Here is a 19382-nt window from a genome sequence, read left to right as displayed (position 1 = left end):
ATTGAGTTACTCTCATTTTTGAGCCAATAATTGCATAGCTTGCCTCGCGAAATTGACCTTGTTTTAACAGGTAGAATTTTAGTCAAATCTGGGTCACTCCCACAGAAAACATCCTATGTGTGCAACACTAAACGATAGAGCAACATGCCAGTCTACCAGGGAATGCGCAAAGTCCACAATTTAATGTGGGCATTAATTTTGCAACAGCCACTCTGATAAGTGTTTGGTTTCAATAAACAAGTGGAAGAGGATTGACATGAGGACCAGAGATGAGTATTCTACGTTGCAAAAAAATCACAATTTAAGGATGTGTGTGACCTTTTGGTTAAAAGTAGCCAGATGATTAAGGCAACACTCCCTCCCTTGCTCTTAACACATACCCAGATTCATATATGCCAGAACATTTTCTAGTTTTGCATGATCCAGTAATCAACAACATTTTTTACTATCTATCTTTCTACCAAAAATGAATATTTTCCTTTTATCAGTGTTAATTGTAGCATATTTGCCTGACAGTAACGTCCTAGGACGGTGAACATACTTTGCAGACCGACTGCTGTCCTAATGAAGAGGACATTGTCTTTCACATAATTGCAATATGGCAAGTTACTGTCCACCCAAGATTGGAGAAGCAATCTAGAGGACCATCAGTATCCCTATGTAGGAAAGTAGGACCTGCTTCTTATGGTTACCCCAACATTTTTGCTTGAAGTGATGCTGTTTTTGTTGACTAGTCTGACTGGGATCCTGCTAATCAGGACCCCAGTCTATCTGCTTTCTCCCTAAACTGTTGTGTTCAGTAACTAGATACACCCCAGATTGGACGCTGGATCATCCTTGTCAGTTCCTAGTATATGGTACCCATGTACCCAGGGCATAGGTACCCCAGAGGTCTCTCATGGGCTGAAGCAGGCATTATGCCACTCATGAGAGACCATTAAAAATGGAACTACAGGCCTGCCATTGCAGCCTGTGTAAGTTGATGCATTCACCACTTACTAAAGATATAAGTTTACTATAGCTAAGGGTCACTATACATAAAACCTATAAGTCACCCCTATAGCAGGCCTTTACAATCCTGAGAGCAGGGTGCTTGGTTCTAAGTGGGAGGTTGCCCCTGCATGGTCAGGACACCCTTGCAGCCTACAAAGTCCATTCTCCCCGGTTGTCAGTGAAGCAGCCATATGCTATATAGAGGGGCACTGCACAATTGCGGAATGACCATCTTGAAAACATATGCAACAAATCCCATCATGTTTGGTATCAAATATGTTGGAATCATACCCCCACACCGTAGAAGGTGTGGGAGGTATGATTCCAAGCACTGGAAGAGCCCTCTGTTAGGCTCTCAGTGGTACCGGTACCAGCCTTCTAGTCCAGGACAGCCGAAAATGATTGCTTCCGGCCAGAGACACATTTCTGCCCTCCTGCTGCTGAGCCAAGCTCGAGCAGGGGAAGGTAGACCAATAGGCATCCTGTCACAGGAGGTGTGACCACCTCCCAGAAAGGATTTAGTGTATTAGGGATGGGTGAGTGCGCTTGCTAGCACCTGAAAGTCTGCATGAGGGGCACATTTGGTGTCCCTGTGCATAGTCCCGGTCAAACCAGTCCTGGGAACCATTGGCTCCTGCTCTGGCGCGAAACTGGATAAAGGACATGGGAGTAAACTCCCCCTGTCCAGACCCTCCCCTGAATCTTCTCAACCCTTTCGCTAGGGTACTTAAGGCTTACCTGGATGAAGGCCTTTAGGTTCATCGTGGGATAAGATTCAGAGCTGAAACTACTGCACTTCTACCGTCTGGGCACTCTGGACTTCGTTTTGGCCTGACTTAGTCTCCCTTCCAGTCTGCTGCATCATCAGTGCCTGTGCATCATTCAGGAACCTTCCATAGCCTGTGAAGCATCAAGGACAACCAAAGTATTCTCCCTTGGAGTGAAGGACTCACTCCCCTAAATTCATAGGCACCTCAAGACTGCTGACCAGTCTGCTGATCCCGAGCTCCTGTGGAACCCGAAGGGTTTAACACAACAGGTGGTGGTTACCTACATCTTGCGAGGCCCGAGCTGCCCTCTCACCAAGTCTGAGGTCAGAATCCCTTGTAGGGGCTGTATTAACCAAACCCCTGTGCACCACATACTTTTGCAAGTGCATGTGCTTGTTGGTAACTTTGCAACAAGTGCATTGGGCTCCAAGTATCCCTAACCTCCAGCAACTTCTTCCACCAAGATCTTCAGCTATATTCCCTCATGGGCACGGTGGCCTGCTCCTTTTGAGGAGCTGTTCAAGGTCCTCTCACAATCCCTGTGCCTCAGGACTATGGGTCTAATTGAGGGTCACCTTTGTTTTCCTTGGGCTCCCCTGATTTCTCTGGGCCAGCCCTGACTCCTCTGCTTGTGGTGAGTCTCCTGGACCTTGCTGGTCCTAACCGTGCACCTTCTTGATTTCCTGCATGGGTTGCATTTCCCAAGGCTTGTTGGTACTCCCGCCGGACACCGACCCCTCAGCACTCGACATCCTTTGTCGGACAGCTCGTATCCGGGTCCTGGTCATCCTCAGCATCGCCTGGTCTTCTCAGCTGCAGAGTCAAGGTCACCGCCATCCTTCCTGAAGCACTCGACACCAGACGGTATCCGTCTTCCAAGTCTCCTGGTCACTCTCGAGTGACATAGACACTGTCCCCTCTGCTTTCAGGAACTCCTCTTCAAGAATCTACGTTTGGACTTCTCCAGACACTTTCTCCTCTTCCAGCAGCTGCACTTTCCTGAAGTCCTCCATTGGGTTCGACTGCGGTTTCTGACGCCACTTCACACCTATGCACCCAGCTCCCCTGAGATAGGTAACTTGGGTACCATGGTATCCATGGGTGGAGTGGCTCCCTAACCTTCTGTCTTCCACAGGGTTTCTTCAGGGTGCACTGGAAGGGTCCCTAATCTTTAAAATTCCAACTTTGACTTGTACATAGATGTGTACGGAGCATGCGGTCGTGTTCACTCACTGCACACGCTCTCCGTGGGGTCCCCATCTACTTACCTTGAGTGGTTCTTTGGGTCCCCAGCAGTTCTACATCCTCTTGACATTGTCCTGACTCGACACATGGTTCATATACCACTTTCTTAGTACTTGGTTTGTTCTCCCTTGTGTATTAGGGCTATTTACTGTGATTTCTATGCTTAAGTATTGTGTGCTTTGTGTCTATCTCCGTGTAGGAGGTACTGTAATGTACTAGAGAGTGTTATATAATAAATACATATGTTATACATACTTGGAGTGGTTCTTTTTCATTTATTCTTTACAATAAATTGCATTCTGGTAAAACAAGCTGCTTTACACCCCTCGAAGACTAAGCCTGAAGGCTGTTCTCCCCAGTTACCACTTGAATAGCTTTCTAAGGTTGTCGGAGACCTCTTAAATCACCATAACGGTTGTCTGGACTGGTGCAAGATGCCCACTTACATTAGTGGACATCATATGCCAGGCCAGCCTCTCACACCCTATATCAGCAATATATGGGTTAAACTTCCATCTGTGAACAACTTTTCTGAAAACAGCTGCTTCTAGGCAGTCAGCTACAGGTATTGGCATCTCAGCTGGTCATTGGCTACAATCTTACTCTTTCCGTTTGTGTAATGTCTTTTTCGCTGTGTCGTTGGTACCCCCAACTATACTTAGACATCATAAAGGCTTAGCACGCAGAGGAAACATGCACTCCACAAACTTTTAAAAGCTTGAACAGATAACTTGAGGCTGTGGAAACAGTTAGCTTCAAAATCAATTTAAAACCGGGGTGAAATAAATAATGATTTGAATTTACAGGAATCCCTCAATGTCTCTAAAATGGTAATCTTTATTCTTTAGCATATTTTTTATTTTTTATTGCTCACCACTGCTTTTGGCACGATGACTATACCACTTAATCACAATCCTTGAAATGCTTTCTTATTGGTTATTGAATCTTTTGTTTAAGTAATGAAAAACATAGTTCGATGTACATTTCAATTAATGACAATTTGAAACTAAGTCTCTCAAACCACAGCAACATGTATGAGTGGAGTAGTTAGAGATGAATGAATAAGTATAGATGAGGACCTATTTACAGGGATGAATGTAATGAGTTTGATAAAGCAGATTGTGTAGAATTTTCCATACAGGACAATAATTATTTGGGATGTCTTCTAAGGTTTTTCAATCCGTGTCATCATTGCGAGATGCATCTTCTGGTGGAGTATCTGGATATAAATTATACAATTCTCTCTTTAACTCATGTATGGTCAGGATTTCCCCCACACAATATGTTTTCAAATCGAACGTTATCACTATCATTTAACATTTCTTTTTTGCTAGTAAAGCCTTAAATATGTCTGTTATGGTCACTCCTTGATTCAGAGATGTTAAGCCTTGGCTAGGACTTGGACTAGACGTTCACCAAATTACCATATGAATGTTAGTGTCTTCTGTCTTTTTAGTTCTGTCTGGACAGTTTAGCTGTCATCAGACCTTATGTGATCACCAGAAAAAGAAAACCTGAGGAATCACTGCTGAGAAGGGTTTGAGACTTTAGCTCAGCCCATATATTGGTTTTCAGTACAGCTTTTCATCAGGTGGAAGAAGTGCATTTCTACATAGAGTGCTGGTAGTGCACTCCTATTGGCTCATGGATGCTTTCCCCCGCCTGATATGGCCACTGTGGAGGAGAAATGTAGGGTTCCTCTAGCATGCTGGAATGTGCCGTTCAATTTTCCTTTCATGTGCACTTTGGTGCTGGCAATATCAGGACTGTAGGGACTACAATCCCCATCATACTCAGCACTGCCTCACTTTCATGTTGATATCTCCACCTGCCAAGTTGTGTGTCAGCTTTTTCTTTAATTTTTTGGATTGTTTTATATAGCACACATGACTTTGCTAAGGAGTGATAGAGCGTGGTTTGAACTATTTCACCTATTAAATAGTTTCCCCAAACTACAGGATGTTCAGTCGAGGCTTGCATTTGAACCTGATTTTCCAGTGCCAAAGATGGCAGCTGTGGTCCCTAGGCCACATCTGCTACTCGTTTTTAGGTTTCGCCTGGCGTAGCACTGCACAGCAGTGCTCGCGCAGGCGAAATCTTATGTTTTAGCAGTACGGGGCTTTGTCCCGCCTCTCTGTTCCATTGGCTAGCTCCATAAATGGAGGCTAGCCATTGGAAGAGAGATCTGTCCGTAATTGTCGGAGCAGATTCGTGCGCGTTCCCTAGAGTTTCTCGCATTCCGCCAACGTCATGTGGCGGTGGGCGGATGTGGGCGGTTGTTTTTTTGTCTCGGCATGTTTGTTTCATTTCCAACGTGTGCTTTGCAGGGGTGGGCTGCGCGATTTCACTTTCCTTGATTTGCAGGTAAGCGGCATTTTTTACTACTTTTTTTATCCCGTTCCCGCCCCCCCTACCCGCTGTCCGTGTGCCCTTTCCCGGCCCCCCTCCCGCTGTCCGTGTGCCCGTTCCCGGCCCCCCTCCCGCTGTCCGTGGGCCCGTTCCCGCCCCCCCTCCCGCTGTCCGTGTGCCCGTTCCTGCCCCCCCTCCCGCTGTCCGTGTCTCCGGCCCCACTTGTTTACCAAGTTCTTGGATAGAAATTGTTTCTACCGTCTGGTACCTGGAGGGCATCTCAAGCAGTAAAGGCAGCCGTGCGTGCGGTAAATACCACTAAGAAATCTGGATAGAACTTTGGGAAGTATTAGAGGACTCTTGTAAATATTATCTGCTTCTTTACAAGATTACGTAAGATCTGGTATCTCATTTTTATTTGACACAGTGCGGGAACACAGACAAAACGTTAAACATTAGCCAATGTTCGCTGTTGTTTTTTTTTTGTCTCGGCATGTTTGTTTAATTTCCAACGTGTGCTTTGCAGGGGTGGGCTGCGCGATTTCACTTTCCTTGATTTGCAGGAAAGCGGCATTTTTTACTACTTTTTTTATCCCGTTCCCGCCCCCCCTCCCGCTGTCCATGTGCCCGTTCCCGCCCCCCCCTCCCGCTGTCCGTGTGCCCGTTCCCGCCCCCCCTCCCGCTGTCCGTGTCTCGGGCCCCACTTGTTTACCAAGTTCCTGGATAGAAATTGTTTCTACCGTCTGGTACCTGGAAGGCATCTTCAAACAGTAAAGGCAGCCTTGCGTGCGGTAAATACCACTAAAAAGTCTGGATATAACTTTGGGAAGTATTAGAGGACTCTTGTAAATATTATCTGCTTCTTTACAAGATTACGTAAGATCTGGTATCACATTTTTATTTGACATAAGTGTGGCTCTGTGTGTGTGTAGGTGTGGGTCTGTGTGTGTGTAGGTGTGGGTCTGTGTGTGGCATTTGCGAGAGATTAAGCTATTGGCATTGTAAATGACAATGCCATTTATTTATCCGTTTTCAAAATGTAAATGTAAATGTAAATGTAAATGTAGTATACTTGTAAAGCGCACAGCTGCCCCAGCAACGGGGCGTCCCGGCGCTGTATAACTCTGGGGAACCCGTCCTGGCTTTCCCTGTGGGATGGTCCCTTGCTGGGAGTCCCCAAGGTGGAGCCAGGCATCCCTGGAATTGGTGGGGCCGTTGTGGAGATTAGGCAATCTAATGCCCAGAGTTGCCCAGTGGAACCCCTGATTAGAGTAAGCACCGAAGCGAGAATTATCGAGTCCGCTGACCAAGGTCCACGACCCTGCCGCGTCAGGAATTGAACCCTGGTCCCGGGCTGACTTCTGCTCTCAGGCCTGCCGCCTCTAACCAGTGAGCCACACTACTCCCAAAACCAACACATAAATGACAATTTTGCCATTTACAATGCCAATAGCTCTAACTTTTACAAAGGCGAAACCGTTGCATTGTAAATGCTTGTTCTTTATTCTTGGTTACTGAACCTGAGTGTTATATAAGTGACAGTCTGGCCCCAGTACAAGCAAGAGAAGTTGACAGAGCAGCAGTGGCTTGCTTTCGCCTCATTCTTCACACCCCTGATAGCAGCATTGCAGCCACTCATGGGCAGAGAGGAGAGCACATAGACCATTTCCTCTGTCCCCAACAAAGGCAATGTGTGGTGTTGTTGCTTAATGTCACTTGATTTCCATGTTAAATATTTCTGATAGATACATCTGCCGTGTGGATTCCTCACCTTGTGAATATCCCCTTTGCGTCAGCAACGTTCGGAAATTTTCTTCGTAGCGCGCCGACGTGGGCGACGTCACAGGAGCACGGCATCGCGCGCGACTCCGTCTGACGTCACCGACCCCATATCAGGCCCACGCCGGCGTGATGACGTCAGTTCCCTTTTTTCCGCGTCTTCGACGCTAACGGTATTTCGGGATCTTCTGCGATACATAGTATCTAGCTGTTAATTATTTGTCACTGTTTCTCTTTTGCGACTTGATTCTTCACCGAAGATGTCGTCGAGGAAAACAGGCTTTAAGCAATGTAGGTCTTGTGCCCGCATGATGTCTATCACTGACCCACATAAGGATTGTTTGTGGTGTCTTGGTTCGGGTCACGACGTCAAAAACTGCAATTCCTGTTTTAAAATGAATCCAAAGGCGCTTCGGGAGCGTGAAGCTAAACTACTTTTGGCGAAAGTAAAACAGGATACTGGAAGATATTCGAGATCGACGTCACGAAGATCGAAGTCGAAGCAAAGGTCTCGATCGAAGTCGGGATCGGCGTCGAGATCCAGAGCGGGTTCGAGATCTGGAGAGGAGTCGAGATCTAAAGCGAAGTCAAGATCCAGAGAAAGATCTAGGTCTAGATCTAAGTCGGCTTCAGGTCACGCTTCGAGCTCCTCGAGGAGAAAGCATAAGAGGAGGAAGCACAGTTCGAAGCATCATTCGGAAAAGGAATCCTCTGACTCGAAGAAAAAGTCTCACAAGCACCGTAAAGACTTTGTCTCTCCTTCGCCTGCCTTGTCAAAAGAAGGTTCTCCGACTCCGGAGCCGGAGCCGGATCCGGTATCCTCGCATCCTTCGGAGCATGAAGAGGAAGAAGAGGTGATTCCTCAAGATCCGGCTCCAATGGAGACTCCTGTGGACCCAGAAGGTCAGAGTGAGAATGTGTCGGAACGGCCTCCATTGGAACATCCGGTTGGTCCGTACCCTCCCTTTCCTGGTCCCGGTCAGGATCCCTCGCATTTTCTCAATGCGATGTTTGGAGTATATTCTAGGGCAATGTAGCCCGCTGGAGCGCCTGTTGGTCCCATGGGTCCATTATCGTACAATCTGGGTATTCCTCAGTCGTACGCCCCAGCTCCATTTATGCCTTTCATGCCGGCGCCTCTTCCACCTTGGCTCGGTACGGCTCCACCGAGGTCTTCGACTCCGCATGCGGCTTCGCCGACTCCGGATCGACCTCGTAGTCGAGATCGAGGTACCACACCTGTTCATGATTCTCGTCCTACTGCTCCGGCTCCTCGATCGACGTCGGAACCGGCTCCGTCGGAGTCGTTACCGGAACCGTCGACTTCGATTCGATTGGAGTGGTCGAGGCGAAGAGCTCAGCGTCTTCTCGAGCAAAGAGATGATGAAAGTTCTGATGTGGAAGAAGGCGAGCTTCCTGATCATGATGATGATTTCGATGAACTTCGGGATGCTAGTGGTCTGGAACTCTCTCCCGAGTGGGGTCTACCTTCGACTTCTGATGCTCCGTCTAGGGATGTGGCACCCTATCACGTGGTTATTAGGAAGGCTGCTGATCTTCTTAACTTAAAGCTGCCCACAGTGGAATACAAGCCCAACATCCTCACTGAAGTCTTGCACTCTCCCTCTTCAATTGTTGAGCCTACACTGCCATTTACTGATGCCTTGACGGATCCAATAAAGGAGATTTGGAAGAGGCCAATATCTGCTCCTGCAGTTTCAAGAGTTATTGCGAGGCGCTATAGGGTGGCTCCTGATGACCCTGCATTTCTTTCTACACATCCATCTCCAGAAAGTCTTGTGGTACAGGCGGCTTGCTCTAATAGGGCTGCAGGCTCTTTCCCTCAAGTGCCAGCTGACAAAGAATCTAAGAAATTAGATCAGTCTGCGAAGAAGACTTTCTCTTCTGGGAGCATGGCTCTTAAGTCATCAAATGCTACTTGCCTTTTAGGTAGGTATGTGCATGCACTAATGGACTCAGTGAAGCAATTGTCATCAAAACTTCCTGAGGAGGATAGGAAGAACTTTAATGAAGTGATCTCTGACACTCAGGCTGCTGCCCGCATGGTCATTCAGAGCGGCATGGACACTGTGGATTCTGTTGCTAGAATTATGGGTTCATCTATTGCGACCAGGAGAGCCGCATGGTTAAAGTCCTCGGATTTCTCTGCGGATGTGCAGTCTACATTGCTGGACTTACCTTTTGAAGGAACTGGCCTTTTTGGTAAGAAGGCTGATGTAGCCTTGGAAAGGTTTAAGGACAGCCGTGCCACCGCAAGATCTTTGGGTCTGCAGATGAGAGGGTCTACGACTAGAAAATTCAGAGGATTCGATAGATCTTCTTTTCGTCCCTTCAAGCAGGGCCAACAGCAACAGCAGCAGCAGCAGAACCCTCTATATAAGTCCTATAGAGGTAGACAGAAGGGTCGTGGACGTGGACGTCAAGTCTCCTCTTCCTCCACTTCCTCCAATAATGCCCAACCCCCGCCCGCATCAGCAAAGCAGCCCTAGATCCACCATTCTGGATCATGTAGGGCCAGTAGGGGGTCGGCTTACTCATTTTCTACGAGATTGGGAATCGGTTACATCAGATCTTTGGGTTCTCAATCTCGTAGAGAATGGGTATGCACTTCCTTTTCAGGAGTTCCCTCCCAATTACCCTCCTTGCCAAGGTTATTGTTCGGAGGACCACCTACTTCTCCTGCAGGAGGAAGTCCTGGCTCTATTTCGAAAGGGTGCAATAGAGGTGGTTCCAGAGCAGGAGAGGGGTCAAGGGTGCTACTCCCGGTATTTCTTGATTCCCAAGAAGGATGGCAGGTTTCGGCCGATCCTGGATCTCAGGATTTTGAACCTCTATCTCAAACAGGAGAAGTTCAAAATGCTCACCCTTGCTCAGGTTCTTCTGGCGCTGATGGAAGAAGACTGGATGGTGTCGATCGACTTGCAGGATGCGTATTTTCACATCCCAATCCTGAAGTCGCACAGGAAGTATCTCCGTTTTACGGTGGGATCGCAGCACTACCAGTTTGCGGTCCTTCCCTTTGGACTTACTACTGCGCCTCGAGTTTTCACCAAGGTGATGGCAGTGGTGGCTGCGCATCTCAGAAGGTCAGGGATTCCTGTATTCCCTTATCTAGACGACTGGCTGATCAAAGCAGAGTCGCCGGAGAAGGTGCTCCATCATCTGCAAGAGACAACTCAGTTGTTACACAGGTTGGGTTTTTCGATAAACGTACCCAAATCTCACCTGGTGCCCTCCCAGCGCAACCTGTTCATAGGTGCGGTACTGGACACTACTGTATGTCGTGCATTCCCTCCACCTCAAAGGATTCACGACATTCAGGAGATGATTCCTTTATTCTACAATGGAGCGGTTGTTCCGGTCCTGAAGGTCCTTCGTCTGCTCGGTCTGATGGCTTCTTGCATTCTGTTGGTCAGTCATGCACGCTGGCACATGAGGACACTCCAGTGGTGCCTCCGCAGGCAGTGGTATCAGCACAACGGAGATCTCAGGGAGTCAGTGAAGATCTCCAGAGAAGCTGCAGCGGATCTGTCTTGGTGGGGCGTGGAAGGCAATCTGTCGCAAGGAAAGCCTTTTCAACTGCCTCCATCAGTGGCCACAGTGATAACGGATGCATCCACTCTCGGGTGGGGTGCTTATCTGGGAGACCTGGAGGTCAAAGGTCTTTGTTCTCCGGAAGAAAGGTTGTTTCACATCAACCTTCTGGAATTGAGGGTGATACGTTTGGCGCTCAAGGCCTTCCTCCCTTCCCTTCGCGGTCGTTCGGTTCAAGTCCTGACGGACAACACGACTGCGATGTGGTACATCAACAAGCAGGGAGGAGTAGGGTCGCAGTGTCTCTGCAGAGAGGCTCTGGGTCTCTGGTCCTGGGTTCAGGACCATCAGATTTGTCTGGTGGCAAATCATCTGGCCGGAGTTCTGAACGTTCGTGCAGACAGTCTCAGTCGGCAGTTCTCTGCCGACCACGAGTGGAGGCTTCACCCGGAGGTTGTTCACGACATCTTTCAGATGTGGGGGACTCCTCGGGTGGATCTATTCGCCACTCGCGAGAATGCGCACTGCCTTTCATTCTGCAGTCTCCAGTATCCGATGCAAGGAGCATTGGGGGACGCGTTTCAGTTGAGTTGGGGAGATCAACTCCTTTACGCGTTTCCTCCCATACCTTTGATTCCTCGGGTTCTGAGGAAGATTCGTCAAGACCGGGCCCAAGTCATATTGGTCGCTCCGGATTGGCCAAGAAGAGTGTGGTATTCGGACCTACTCCACCTCTCCTCTCACCCGCCGCTCCGTCTCCCTCACAGGGCAGACCTCCTCTCTCAGATGGAGGGGCAGGTTTTACACCCCCACCTCCAGACATTACACCTTCATGCCTGGAGATTGAACGGGGCAACTTGAGTTCTTTTTCTCTCCCTCACGAGGTAGTGGATGTCATTCTCTCTGCCAGGCGTGACACCACTAAGTCCATTTACTCCTACAGGTGGTCAAAATTTGTTTCTTGGTGCAGGGAGAGAGATATTGACCCTTTGAAGGCTCATTTGTCTAATATTTTACAATTTGCCCTTTATCTGGCGCAGCAAGGTTTGGCTGTGGCCACGGTCAAGGGGTATCTTTCAGCCTTATCGGCGTTTCTATGTTTGCCGGATCAGCCATCTCTCTTTAAGTCTCCGGTGGTTTTGAGATTCTTGAGGGGTCTCATAAATATGTTCCCTCCTACTCCTTTTGTTGTTCCTCATTGGGATTTGAATCTTGTGCTGACCTTCTTAATGGGTTCTCCCTTCGAACCCTTGCACAAGTGTCCATTGAGGCTTCTCTCTTTTAAAACTATCTTCCTCGTTGCAATCACTTTGGCAAGGAGGGTAAGTGAGCTTCAAGCTCTAAGTTCCAAACCCCCTTTCCTGACCATTCATGCTGAAAGGATGGTTCTTAGGACCAGGGCTGCTTTTCTGCCTAAGGTGGTGACTCCTTTCCATCTTGGGCAGTCCATTACCCTTCCTACCTTCTATCCTCCCCCTCACCCGTCTAAGGAGGAAGAGAGACTGCATCGCCTGGACCCTAAGAGGGCGGTGTCTTTCTATCTGGACAGGACTAAGGACTTCCGGATGGACGACCAGCTGTTTGTTGGCTTTGCTGGCTGCAAGAAGGGCAGAGCGGTGCACAAGCGCACTCTTTCCAGGTGGATAATCCTGTGCATCAAAATCTGCTACTCACTTGCGGGTAAGGACCCTCCTGAGGGTATTAGAGCTCATTCAGCTAGAGCAAAGTCTGCAACATCTGCTTTGTCTAGGGGTGTACCTGTTGAGGATATTTGCAGGGCCGCGACTTGGGCCTCCCTCCACACTTTCGCGAAGCATTACTGCTTGGATACCGAGGTGAGGAGGGATGGCCACTTCGCGCGCTCTGTCCTCCAAGATTTCCTGGTGTAGCAGAGTGGACACCCTCCTCCGGGAGTGGGGACTGCTGTGGGAATCTATTCACAAGGTGAGGAATCCACACGGCAGATGTATCTATCAGAAGAACAAGTTACTTACCTTCGGTAACGCTTTTTCTGGTAGATACTATATCTGCCTGTGGATTCCTAACTGACCCACCCGCCTCCCCGTTGTCCACTCTGCTATACCTGGTCTTTCTGTATATATGATTTATACTATTGTATTGATTTTGTTCTATATGTACCGTGTACATTGTATATTTGCATATTTGCTATCGTTGGTCCGTCCGTGTGCCTCGAAGGCACGGAAAAAAGGGCGGAACTGACGTCATCACGCCGGCGTGGGCCTGATATGGGGTCGGTGACGTCAGACGGAGTCGCGCGCGATGCCGTGCTCCTGTGACGTCGCCCACGTCGGCGTGCTACGAAGAAAATTTCCGAACGTTGCTGACGCAAGGGGGATATTCACAAGGTGAGGAATCCACAGGCAGATATAGTATCTACCAGAAAAAGCATTACCGAAGGTAAGTAACTTGTTCGTCTCTGCTACGTGAGGAGTACAGAAATGGTATTAAACGCATATAACTGTGTTGTGTATCCGTTTAGTAAGATGATTGCCATTGATTTGTGGGTTTGAACCGATATCAGTTTTTTCCAGTGTATAGTTTCTTATTTTAGATGTAACATTGTTGCTTAGAACCTGGTCATGGCCTATTACAGACCTCCATTTTAGAGGAGGGCGAGCCAACAAATTAAGGGGAAGAATTGAGCCAAGGGTCTAGCTAGGCTCTACGACCCCGTGCACAAGCCGAGCATTGAAAATATTTGGCTTGTAAATCATGCAACAAACATCTGTAATAACATCAATGTCTCTTCAATGTTCAAAAAGGTGCATTTATCGTGTGGTTGTATTTCACCCTCATACTTCACATTATATCACTGCAGGGAGGGACATTCTGCCACCCAAACACTTCAAGGACTATGCCATAAGAAATTTAAGAGGCAAGAGGGAAAGATGTGGCCTGTGGGCTAAAGCTGCCCACCCTGGAAGTGGGAGACAGGATGTGGCGCTATGACCAGAGCTGCCGACTTTGACACTGGGGAACCAGGTTTGAGCCTCTGCATCAGCTCAACATGCGGTGACTCTTGGCAAATCCCTTAGGGGCATATTTATCAAAGGTTGCATCACCCTTGCGCCACACATGGTAATGCAAGCACGATGCAAAATATAGTATGATATTTACTGAGTTGCGCAACATCACCTTGCGTGGCCCTGTGTGGCTTAGTAAATTAGGAGTAAAGAAAGGCAGCGCAAATCTTTGCCTTGTGTTGTTGTGGTCCTGGAGGGTGTTCCATGTGTGGAGCATGGGTGTTCCCATGCATCCTCCCATTGATTTTGGCATATTCTCAAATTTACCAAAACTGATAAACTTAGGGATGCGTCAAAATGCTACGTCTTCTCAGGGGAGCCATGACAATAAAAGATATCTTAATTTCCTCCTCTGTTTTCCTCTTTCTACATACGCTGCATTCTGCAGCACACATATAAAGAGGAAGAAGACAGGATTGTTTTGTGCAGGAAGGTGTCCCTTATTGCACAAAAACAATCCTGTGTGCAATCAGGCACCCTTGCAACATGTCGCAAGGGGGTCTGCATTGGCGCTAGGCAGCACTTTTTGTGCCAGCTCAGGCAGAGAACAGGAATGCGCCATACCTTAATAGATATGGTGCATTCCTTACCTCTCCCTTTCACACAGTGCAACGCACCAAGGTGTCCTTCTGCATTTTGTGAAATAATGATGAACATGGCCTTTATTTTCCCTGTGCCTATATTTAAAAAAATGAATGGGACCATGTGTAATATAGTTGATGCTCATTGAAAGTGCTCCAATACCTTCAAGTCGAGTTTGTTTTATATAAAACTGGAAAAAGAAGGCACAAGTCCCACCTGAGTTCAGGATCATGTGATTCTGAAAAAATCCCCTTATGTCCAAAAATAACGTGTAACTAGGTTGCTTTTCTCGTAATGTACTCCAGTTCCCTCAGGCTAAGTTTGCACTATATAATACTCCAAACATTGTTATGAAACCTAGAATATCATTATATGTGAAGCAACAATATAGTCTAGTAAATCAAATACAATATGTAAATGCACATCCCAAACTCGCGCATTTGACAGTGCTGGCATGTGATAATGAAAAAAGGAGGCTCGGTGAATTAAAACAGTTGCCTTGGAACACGCAATTTGATCAAGCATTTAAAGCCGGGATTGATCCGAAGTTTTCTAGTTTCACATTGTGCAGTTCATCCACTGGATGGCTATGTCATTCTCCTGTTCTACATCAAAGATGAATCCTTTGTCTTTTATTCTTGGCACATGATGTTGCAGCATGGGTGGCATGCAGAATCCATATGGAAGCTTGGCTCGTTTTGCCTTTGAGGCTCCATTAAAACAGAAATTTGCACCAAAACAAACAAACACTGCCAACCCAATAGCTCTGCCTGGCATTTTAATTTGTAAGTCATGCCTATTGGCTTTCCAATGCTTGTTTTGACTTTAAAGGTCTTCTTCCTAGTCTTATCCCTTTTCCTTTACTGTCCTCCCTTCTGTCCCTCTCTTGCACCAATCTGTCATCCTCTTTCACCCCTCTTTCTCCCTTTTTCTTCCCCTTTTACCAAATAATCAAATACAATTGAGTGAAAAAATATAAATGAAGCTCGCCATCATCAACCTAATTATTAAAAGTGATAAAGGAAATATCAATTAAAATTATTTTCTCAGAACAAACATCATTAAATGGATGGCTATATATACTCCCAAATGTGACATTTGGTTGAATTTATAAAATATTTTTAGTGGATCTAAACCATTTTTTAACATTGGAATGTCGAACACTCCATTGAAAACAATGGTGTTCTCTGGACTTCTAATGGCCGGTAGAAACCCGGAGCATCAACATTCCATTGTTTGCCCACAGCAACAGCTGTGAACAAAGGCTTCAGGGAGCCTGAGGGGATTTCAATCCCCTCGTGCTACCTGAAGGCTTTGTATTATTTGTTAGAACATTCTGCCCTCTAGTGGCAGAATGTTCTAATAGCCTTTTAGCCCTTCGTAGCAGGGCTATACCGGCTATTGAAGTCCCGCTGCTTTGTTAAAGTCCCTCGCCTTCGGCTCGGGCCTTTAACGCTACAGCAGACCTTTAATAGCCGGTTTAGCCCGCTACGGCAGGCTATAAGGCTATAGTAGAGGCTACATTAAAACATTGGAATGTTGGGAGCTTCTTGATAATAATTAAGTGTCTCGGGCCAATAATGGCTAATATGGGTCTTCTGCTCCAACATTCAGGTGTGCATGTAGGTGGGTCGATTATTCAAGGCCTTCTTACTTTGGCCATACTGATTGTTAACATTCTTCCTCCTCAGAATAGACCCTTGCCTGCGGCTTGGGTGTATAACTCTGGTTTAGGGCCTTTAACAACCAGTGTAGCCATTAGCAGTGGACTATAAGGCTATGTTAAAAGGAATGTTCAGATCGTACATTGAAACTCCTGATATAGAATATGCTCCTAACAGTATGCTCTTATCTATCAAAGTATTTTTTCTGAATTTAGTCTGCTTTATGTTTCTGTTTTGTAGGTTAAGAGAGAGACAAATGGCAAAATACTATGCCTCAATGACGGCAACAACAGATACTGCCAGCCTTTCTGACTGTGAGTGACTATTTAATACTAAAAACAATATGAACATTGATTGTTGCTGCCTTAAATCACCCCACAAAAAAATTAAACTGGCTTTAAATATCAGCCGGATGCTAAGTAGTACCACCTGGCCAATTTTCATATTCTGGCCATAGCTCACAAGTAGTCAAGCAGCACCAAAGCATAACATTTAAATCATGAGCTTTCAGATGACCAGGATGAGTACTCCGGGAAAATAAACGTATTAGACACAGATCCGACAAAGATAAACATTTTCTCACCTAGTAAATGAATCATGATTCCTTTTTTTTCAAAAATGAGTCTGTCGGGTAAGTGATTGAGAGGGACTGGCATTCAGGACAAACCAAGGAATAGGGACAATTTTCTCACCATGTGCCAGCTTATGAAAATTGCATAGAGACAGAGCAAAAAGGCAAGAACGGAGAAGAGGGTGCAACATAGTAAAAGGAGTTTGATCAGTAGACCCTTGTGTCACCTTGTTTCAGTGAGTTAGTGTCCCTGTCAGGCTACCTCCAAATATGGTGCTGCCTTATCATGCGAGATTTATCTTCTCTTCACTCAAGGCCAGAAATGTATATATTTCATCACAAAAAAATCACTGTTTAGAGAACAAAGGTTTACGCATACCAGATAACCAGGTAGAAATCTTTTTCTCGATGTGGCTTCCTTCCCCTTGAGAGCTAGAAATGTTCTTTTTAGTTGTGGGGTAGTGGTGCTTAAGTACCACAGGGAGAAACTATTGCAGTGGTAGTAAACAGTAGATTACAAAGTTCTAGCACTGTTCAAATGTTTTGCCAAAAGGGCGTCTGGTGGTGTTCCTCAGGCCACAATGCATTTTGTTGTAAACATGCCACAATGTTCTTTTCTTCAGGATCAGCTGGGTTGGTAGATATTTTGGCTTTGTTGAGAGCACAACTATTCCACCACCTACACCACTCCCTACACCCTGGACCTACATCATCACTTTACACTAGCAGCTATACCCCAGGTACCCTATACCACCACATACACAATATACCACCACCTACACCAGAAAAACCAAATCAACTTCTACACCATTCTTTGTACGTCATGTAAAGCATTCATAACATACATTTTACACCACCCATATCTAACATAAAACTAGAACCTTCAAATACCACTTGCTCGCATCCACAGCTGCAGCTTACTCATATTCATTTGGCAGGGAGCAGGCAGATCTCCTTTAGAATGCTATATATTGATTTCTGCATTCTCCCTATTGTATCCTTCTTTTCAAGTTGTTTTCTTGGTTGGACTGTGCTACAAGGTACTCTGTACCAAGTCGCCGCATCAAGCACAAGATACCCCCTTCACTCTCCAAGGCACTACCTGCACACTTAGGGCCATATTTATTACACAGTTTGCCTCACCCTTGCACCGCGCAACATGGCGCAAGAGCTGCACAAACCTTAAGTTATATTTTTGAAGCTATGCAAAGCCACTTTGCGTGACTGTGAATGGCTCAAATAATATGGAGTAACGCAACGCAGCGCAAATCACTGCGTTGGGTTACTCTAATCTGGGTTGGTCGGTGCCGGTCGCTCCACATGCCGCGCGGCTCCCCCCGAGTGCGCCCGGTCTCCTTGACCCCGGTTCGCCGCTGCCCTGTGGCAAGGTCTTTGTTTTGGCACTCTTTGCCCCCTGTGTCCTGCCGTTGTTGGTGCCCTTGTGTGTCCGCTTGCCCCTGCTCCTTGGGATCGCTTCCCGCCTCTATCCCCTCCCCGCTCCCTGCCGCTGCTTCCCTGCGGCCCGCCTCTTCTTGCTTTGTGTCCTACCCTGAGCCACCCCGCTCCCGCCTCCCAGCTGCCCCTCCCTCCCGCCGGCTATTTAGGGACCGGCCGCGCGACGGTGAGCGGTGACCTGACCTGACCTTGGTTGGTGCCGGTCGCTCCACATGCCGCGTGGCTCCCCCCGAGTGCGCCCGGCCTCCTTGACCCCGATTTGCCGCTGCCCTGTGGCAAGGTCTTTGTTTTGGCACTCTTTGCCCCCTGTGTCCTGCTGTTGTTGGTGCCCTTGTGTGTCCGCTCGCCCCTGCCCCTTGGGATCGCTTCCCGCCTCTGTCCCCTCTCCACTCCCTGCCGCTGCTCTCCTACGGCCCTGCCCCTTCTTGCTTTGTGTCCTACCCTGAGCCACCCCGCTCCCACTCCTGCTCCCGCCTCCCAGCTGCCCCTCCCTCCCGCCGGCTATTTAGGGACCGGCCGCGCGACGGTGAGCGGTGACCTGACCTGACCTGACCTTGGTCGGTGCCGGTCGCTCCACACGCCGTGCGGCTTCCCCCGAGTGCGCCCGGTCTCCTTGACCCCGATTCGCCGCTGCCTTGTGGCAAGGTCTTTATTTTGGCACTCTTTGCCCCCTGTGTCCTGCTGTTGTTGGTGCCCTTGTGTGTCCGCTCGCCCCTTCCCCTTGGGATCGCTTCCCGCCTCTGTCCCCTCCCCGCTCCCTGCTGCTGCTCCCCTGCGGCTCCGCCCCTTCTTGCTTTGTGTCCTACCCTGAGCCACCCCGCTCCCGCCTCCCAGCTGCCCCTCCCTCCCGCCGCACTACGTATGGCAGAGTCCACACGTACGGGCAGCGGGCGCACCGATTGTGCGCTGAAGGTGCGTCAAAGGCAAGCCCGTCTACGCCCGTCCGCGCCTGGACCGCGCCCAGCGCCAGAACCCCTGGCCCCCGCCGATGCCAGCCCACCCGACGGACCTACAACGCCGCCACCCTCAACGCACTCAATGCCGGCCGGAACTCCGTCTGCTACCGAGCCCCCCCGAAACGCACCCACGGACCCTTCACCTGCCAAGCCTGCCGATTCACATGCCTCCGGATATGCACTGCACCAGCCAAGCCGAGCACCAGCAGCAACAACCTCAAGTGCATCCTGCTCAACACCTGCTCCGTCTACAGACACGCCGTGGAAATCTGGAACCTACTCGACACAACATCACCAGACGTCGCCTTCCTCACGGAAACCGTGATGAACGCCTCCTCAGCGCCCGACATCGCCATTGCCATCCCGGATGGATACAAGATCACCCAGCGGGACCGCGTCAACCGGACTGGAGGAGGCAT

The 19382-nt window shown here is 48.2% G+C and overlaps 1 protein-coding gene across 3 annotated transcripts in view; it reads left to right on the top strand.

Annotated features, from left to right (window-relative positions):
- ERICH6 (glutamate rich 6) overlaps positions 1 to 19382 on the top strand; it is a 407363-nt gene that overhangs the window by 206259 nt on the left and 181722 nt on the right. For all 3 annotated transcript variants that reach the window (XM_078666090.1, XM_078666089.1, XM_078666091.1), the window contains one exon: positions 16222 to 16295. In XM_078666090.1, the coding sequence (XP_078522216.1) occupies positions 16222 to 16295 (74 nt within the window). The remainder of the gene's footprint in view (positions 1 to 16221; positions 16296 to 19382) is intronic.

The sequence above is a fragment of the Lissotriton helveticus genome, chromosome 11, assembly GCF_964261635.1.
Source record: "Lissotriton helveticus chromosome 11, aLisHel1.1, whole genome shotgun sequence".
Taxonomy (NCBI): Eukaryota; Metazoa; Chordata; class Amphibia; order Caudata; family Salamandridae; genus Lissotriton; species Lissotriton helveticus.
The sequence above is the reverse complement of the archived record's forward strand: the minus strand, read 5'-3'. Positions and strand labels throughout refer to the sequence as shown.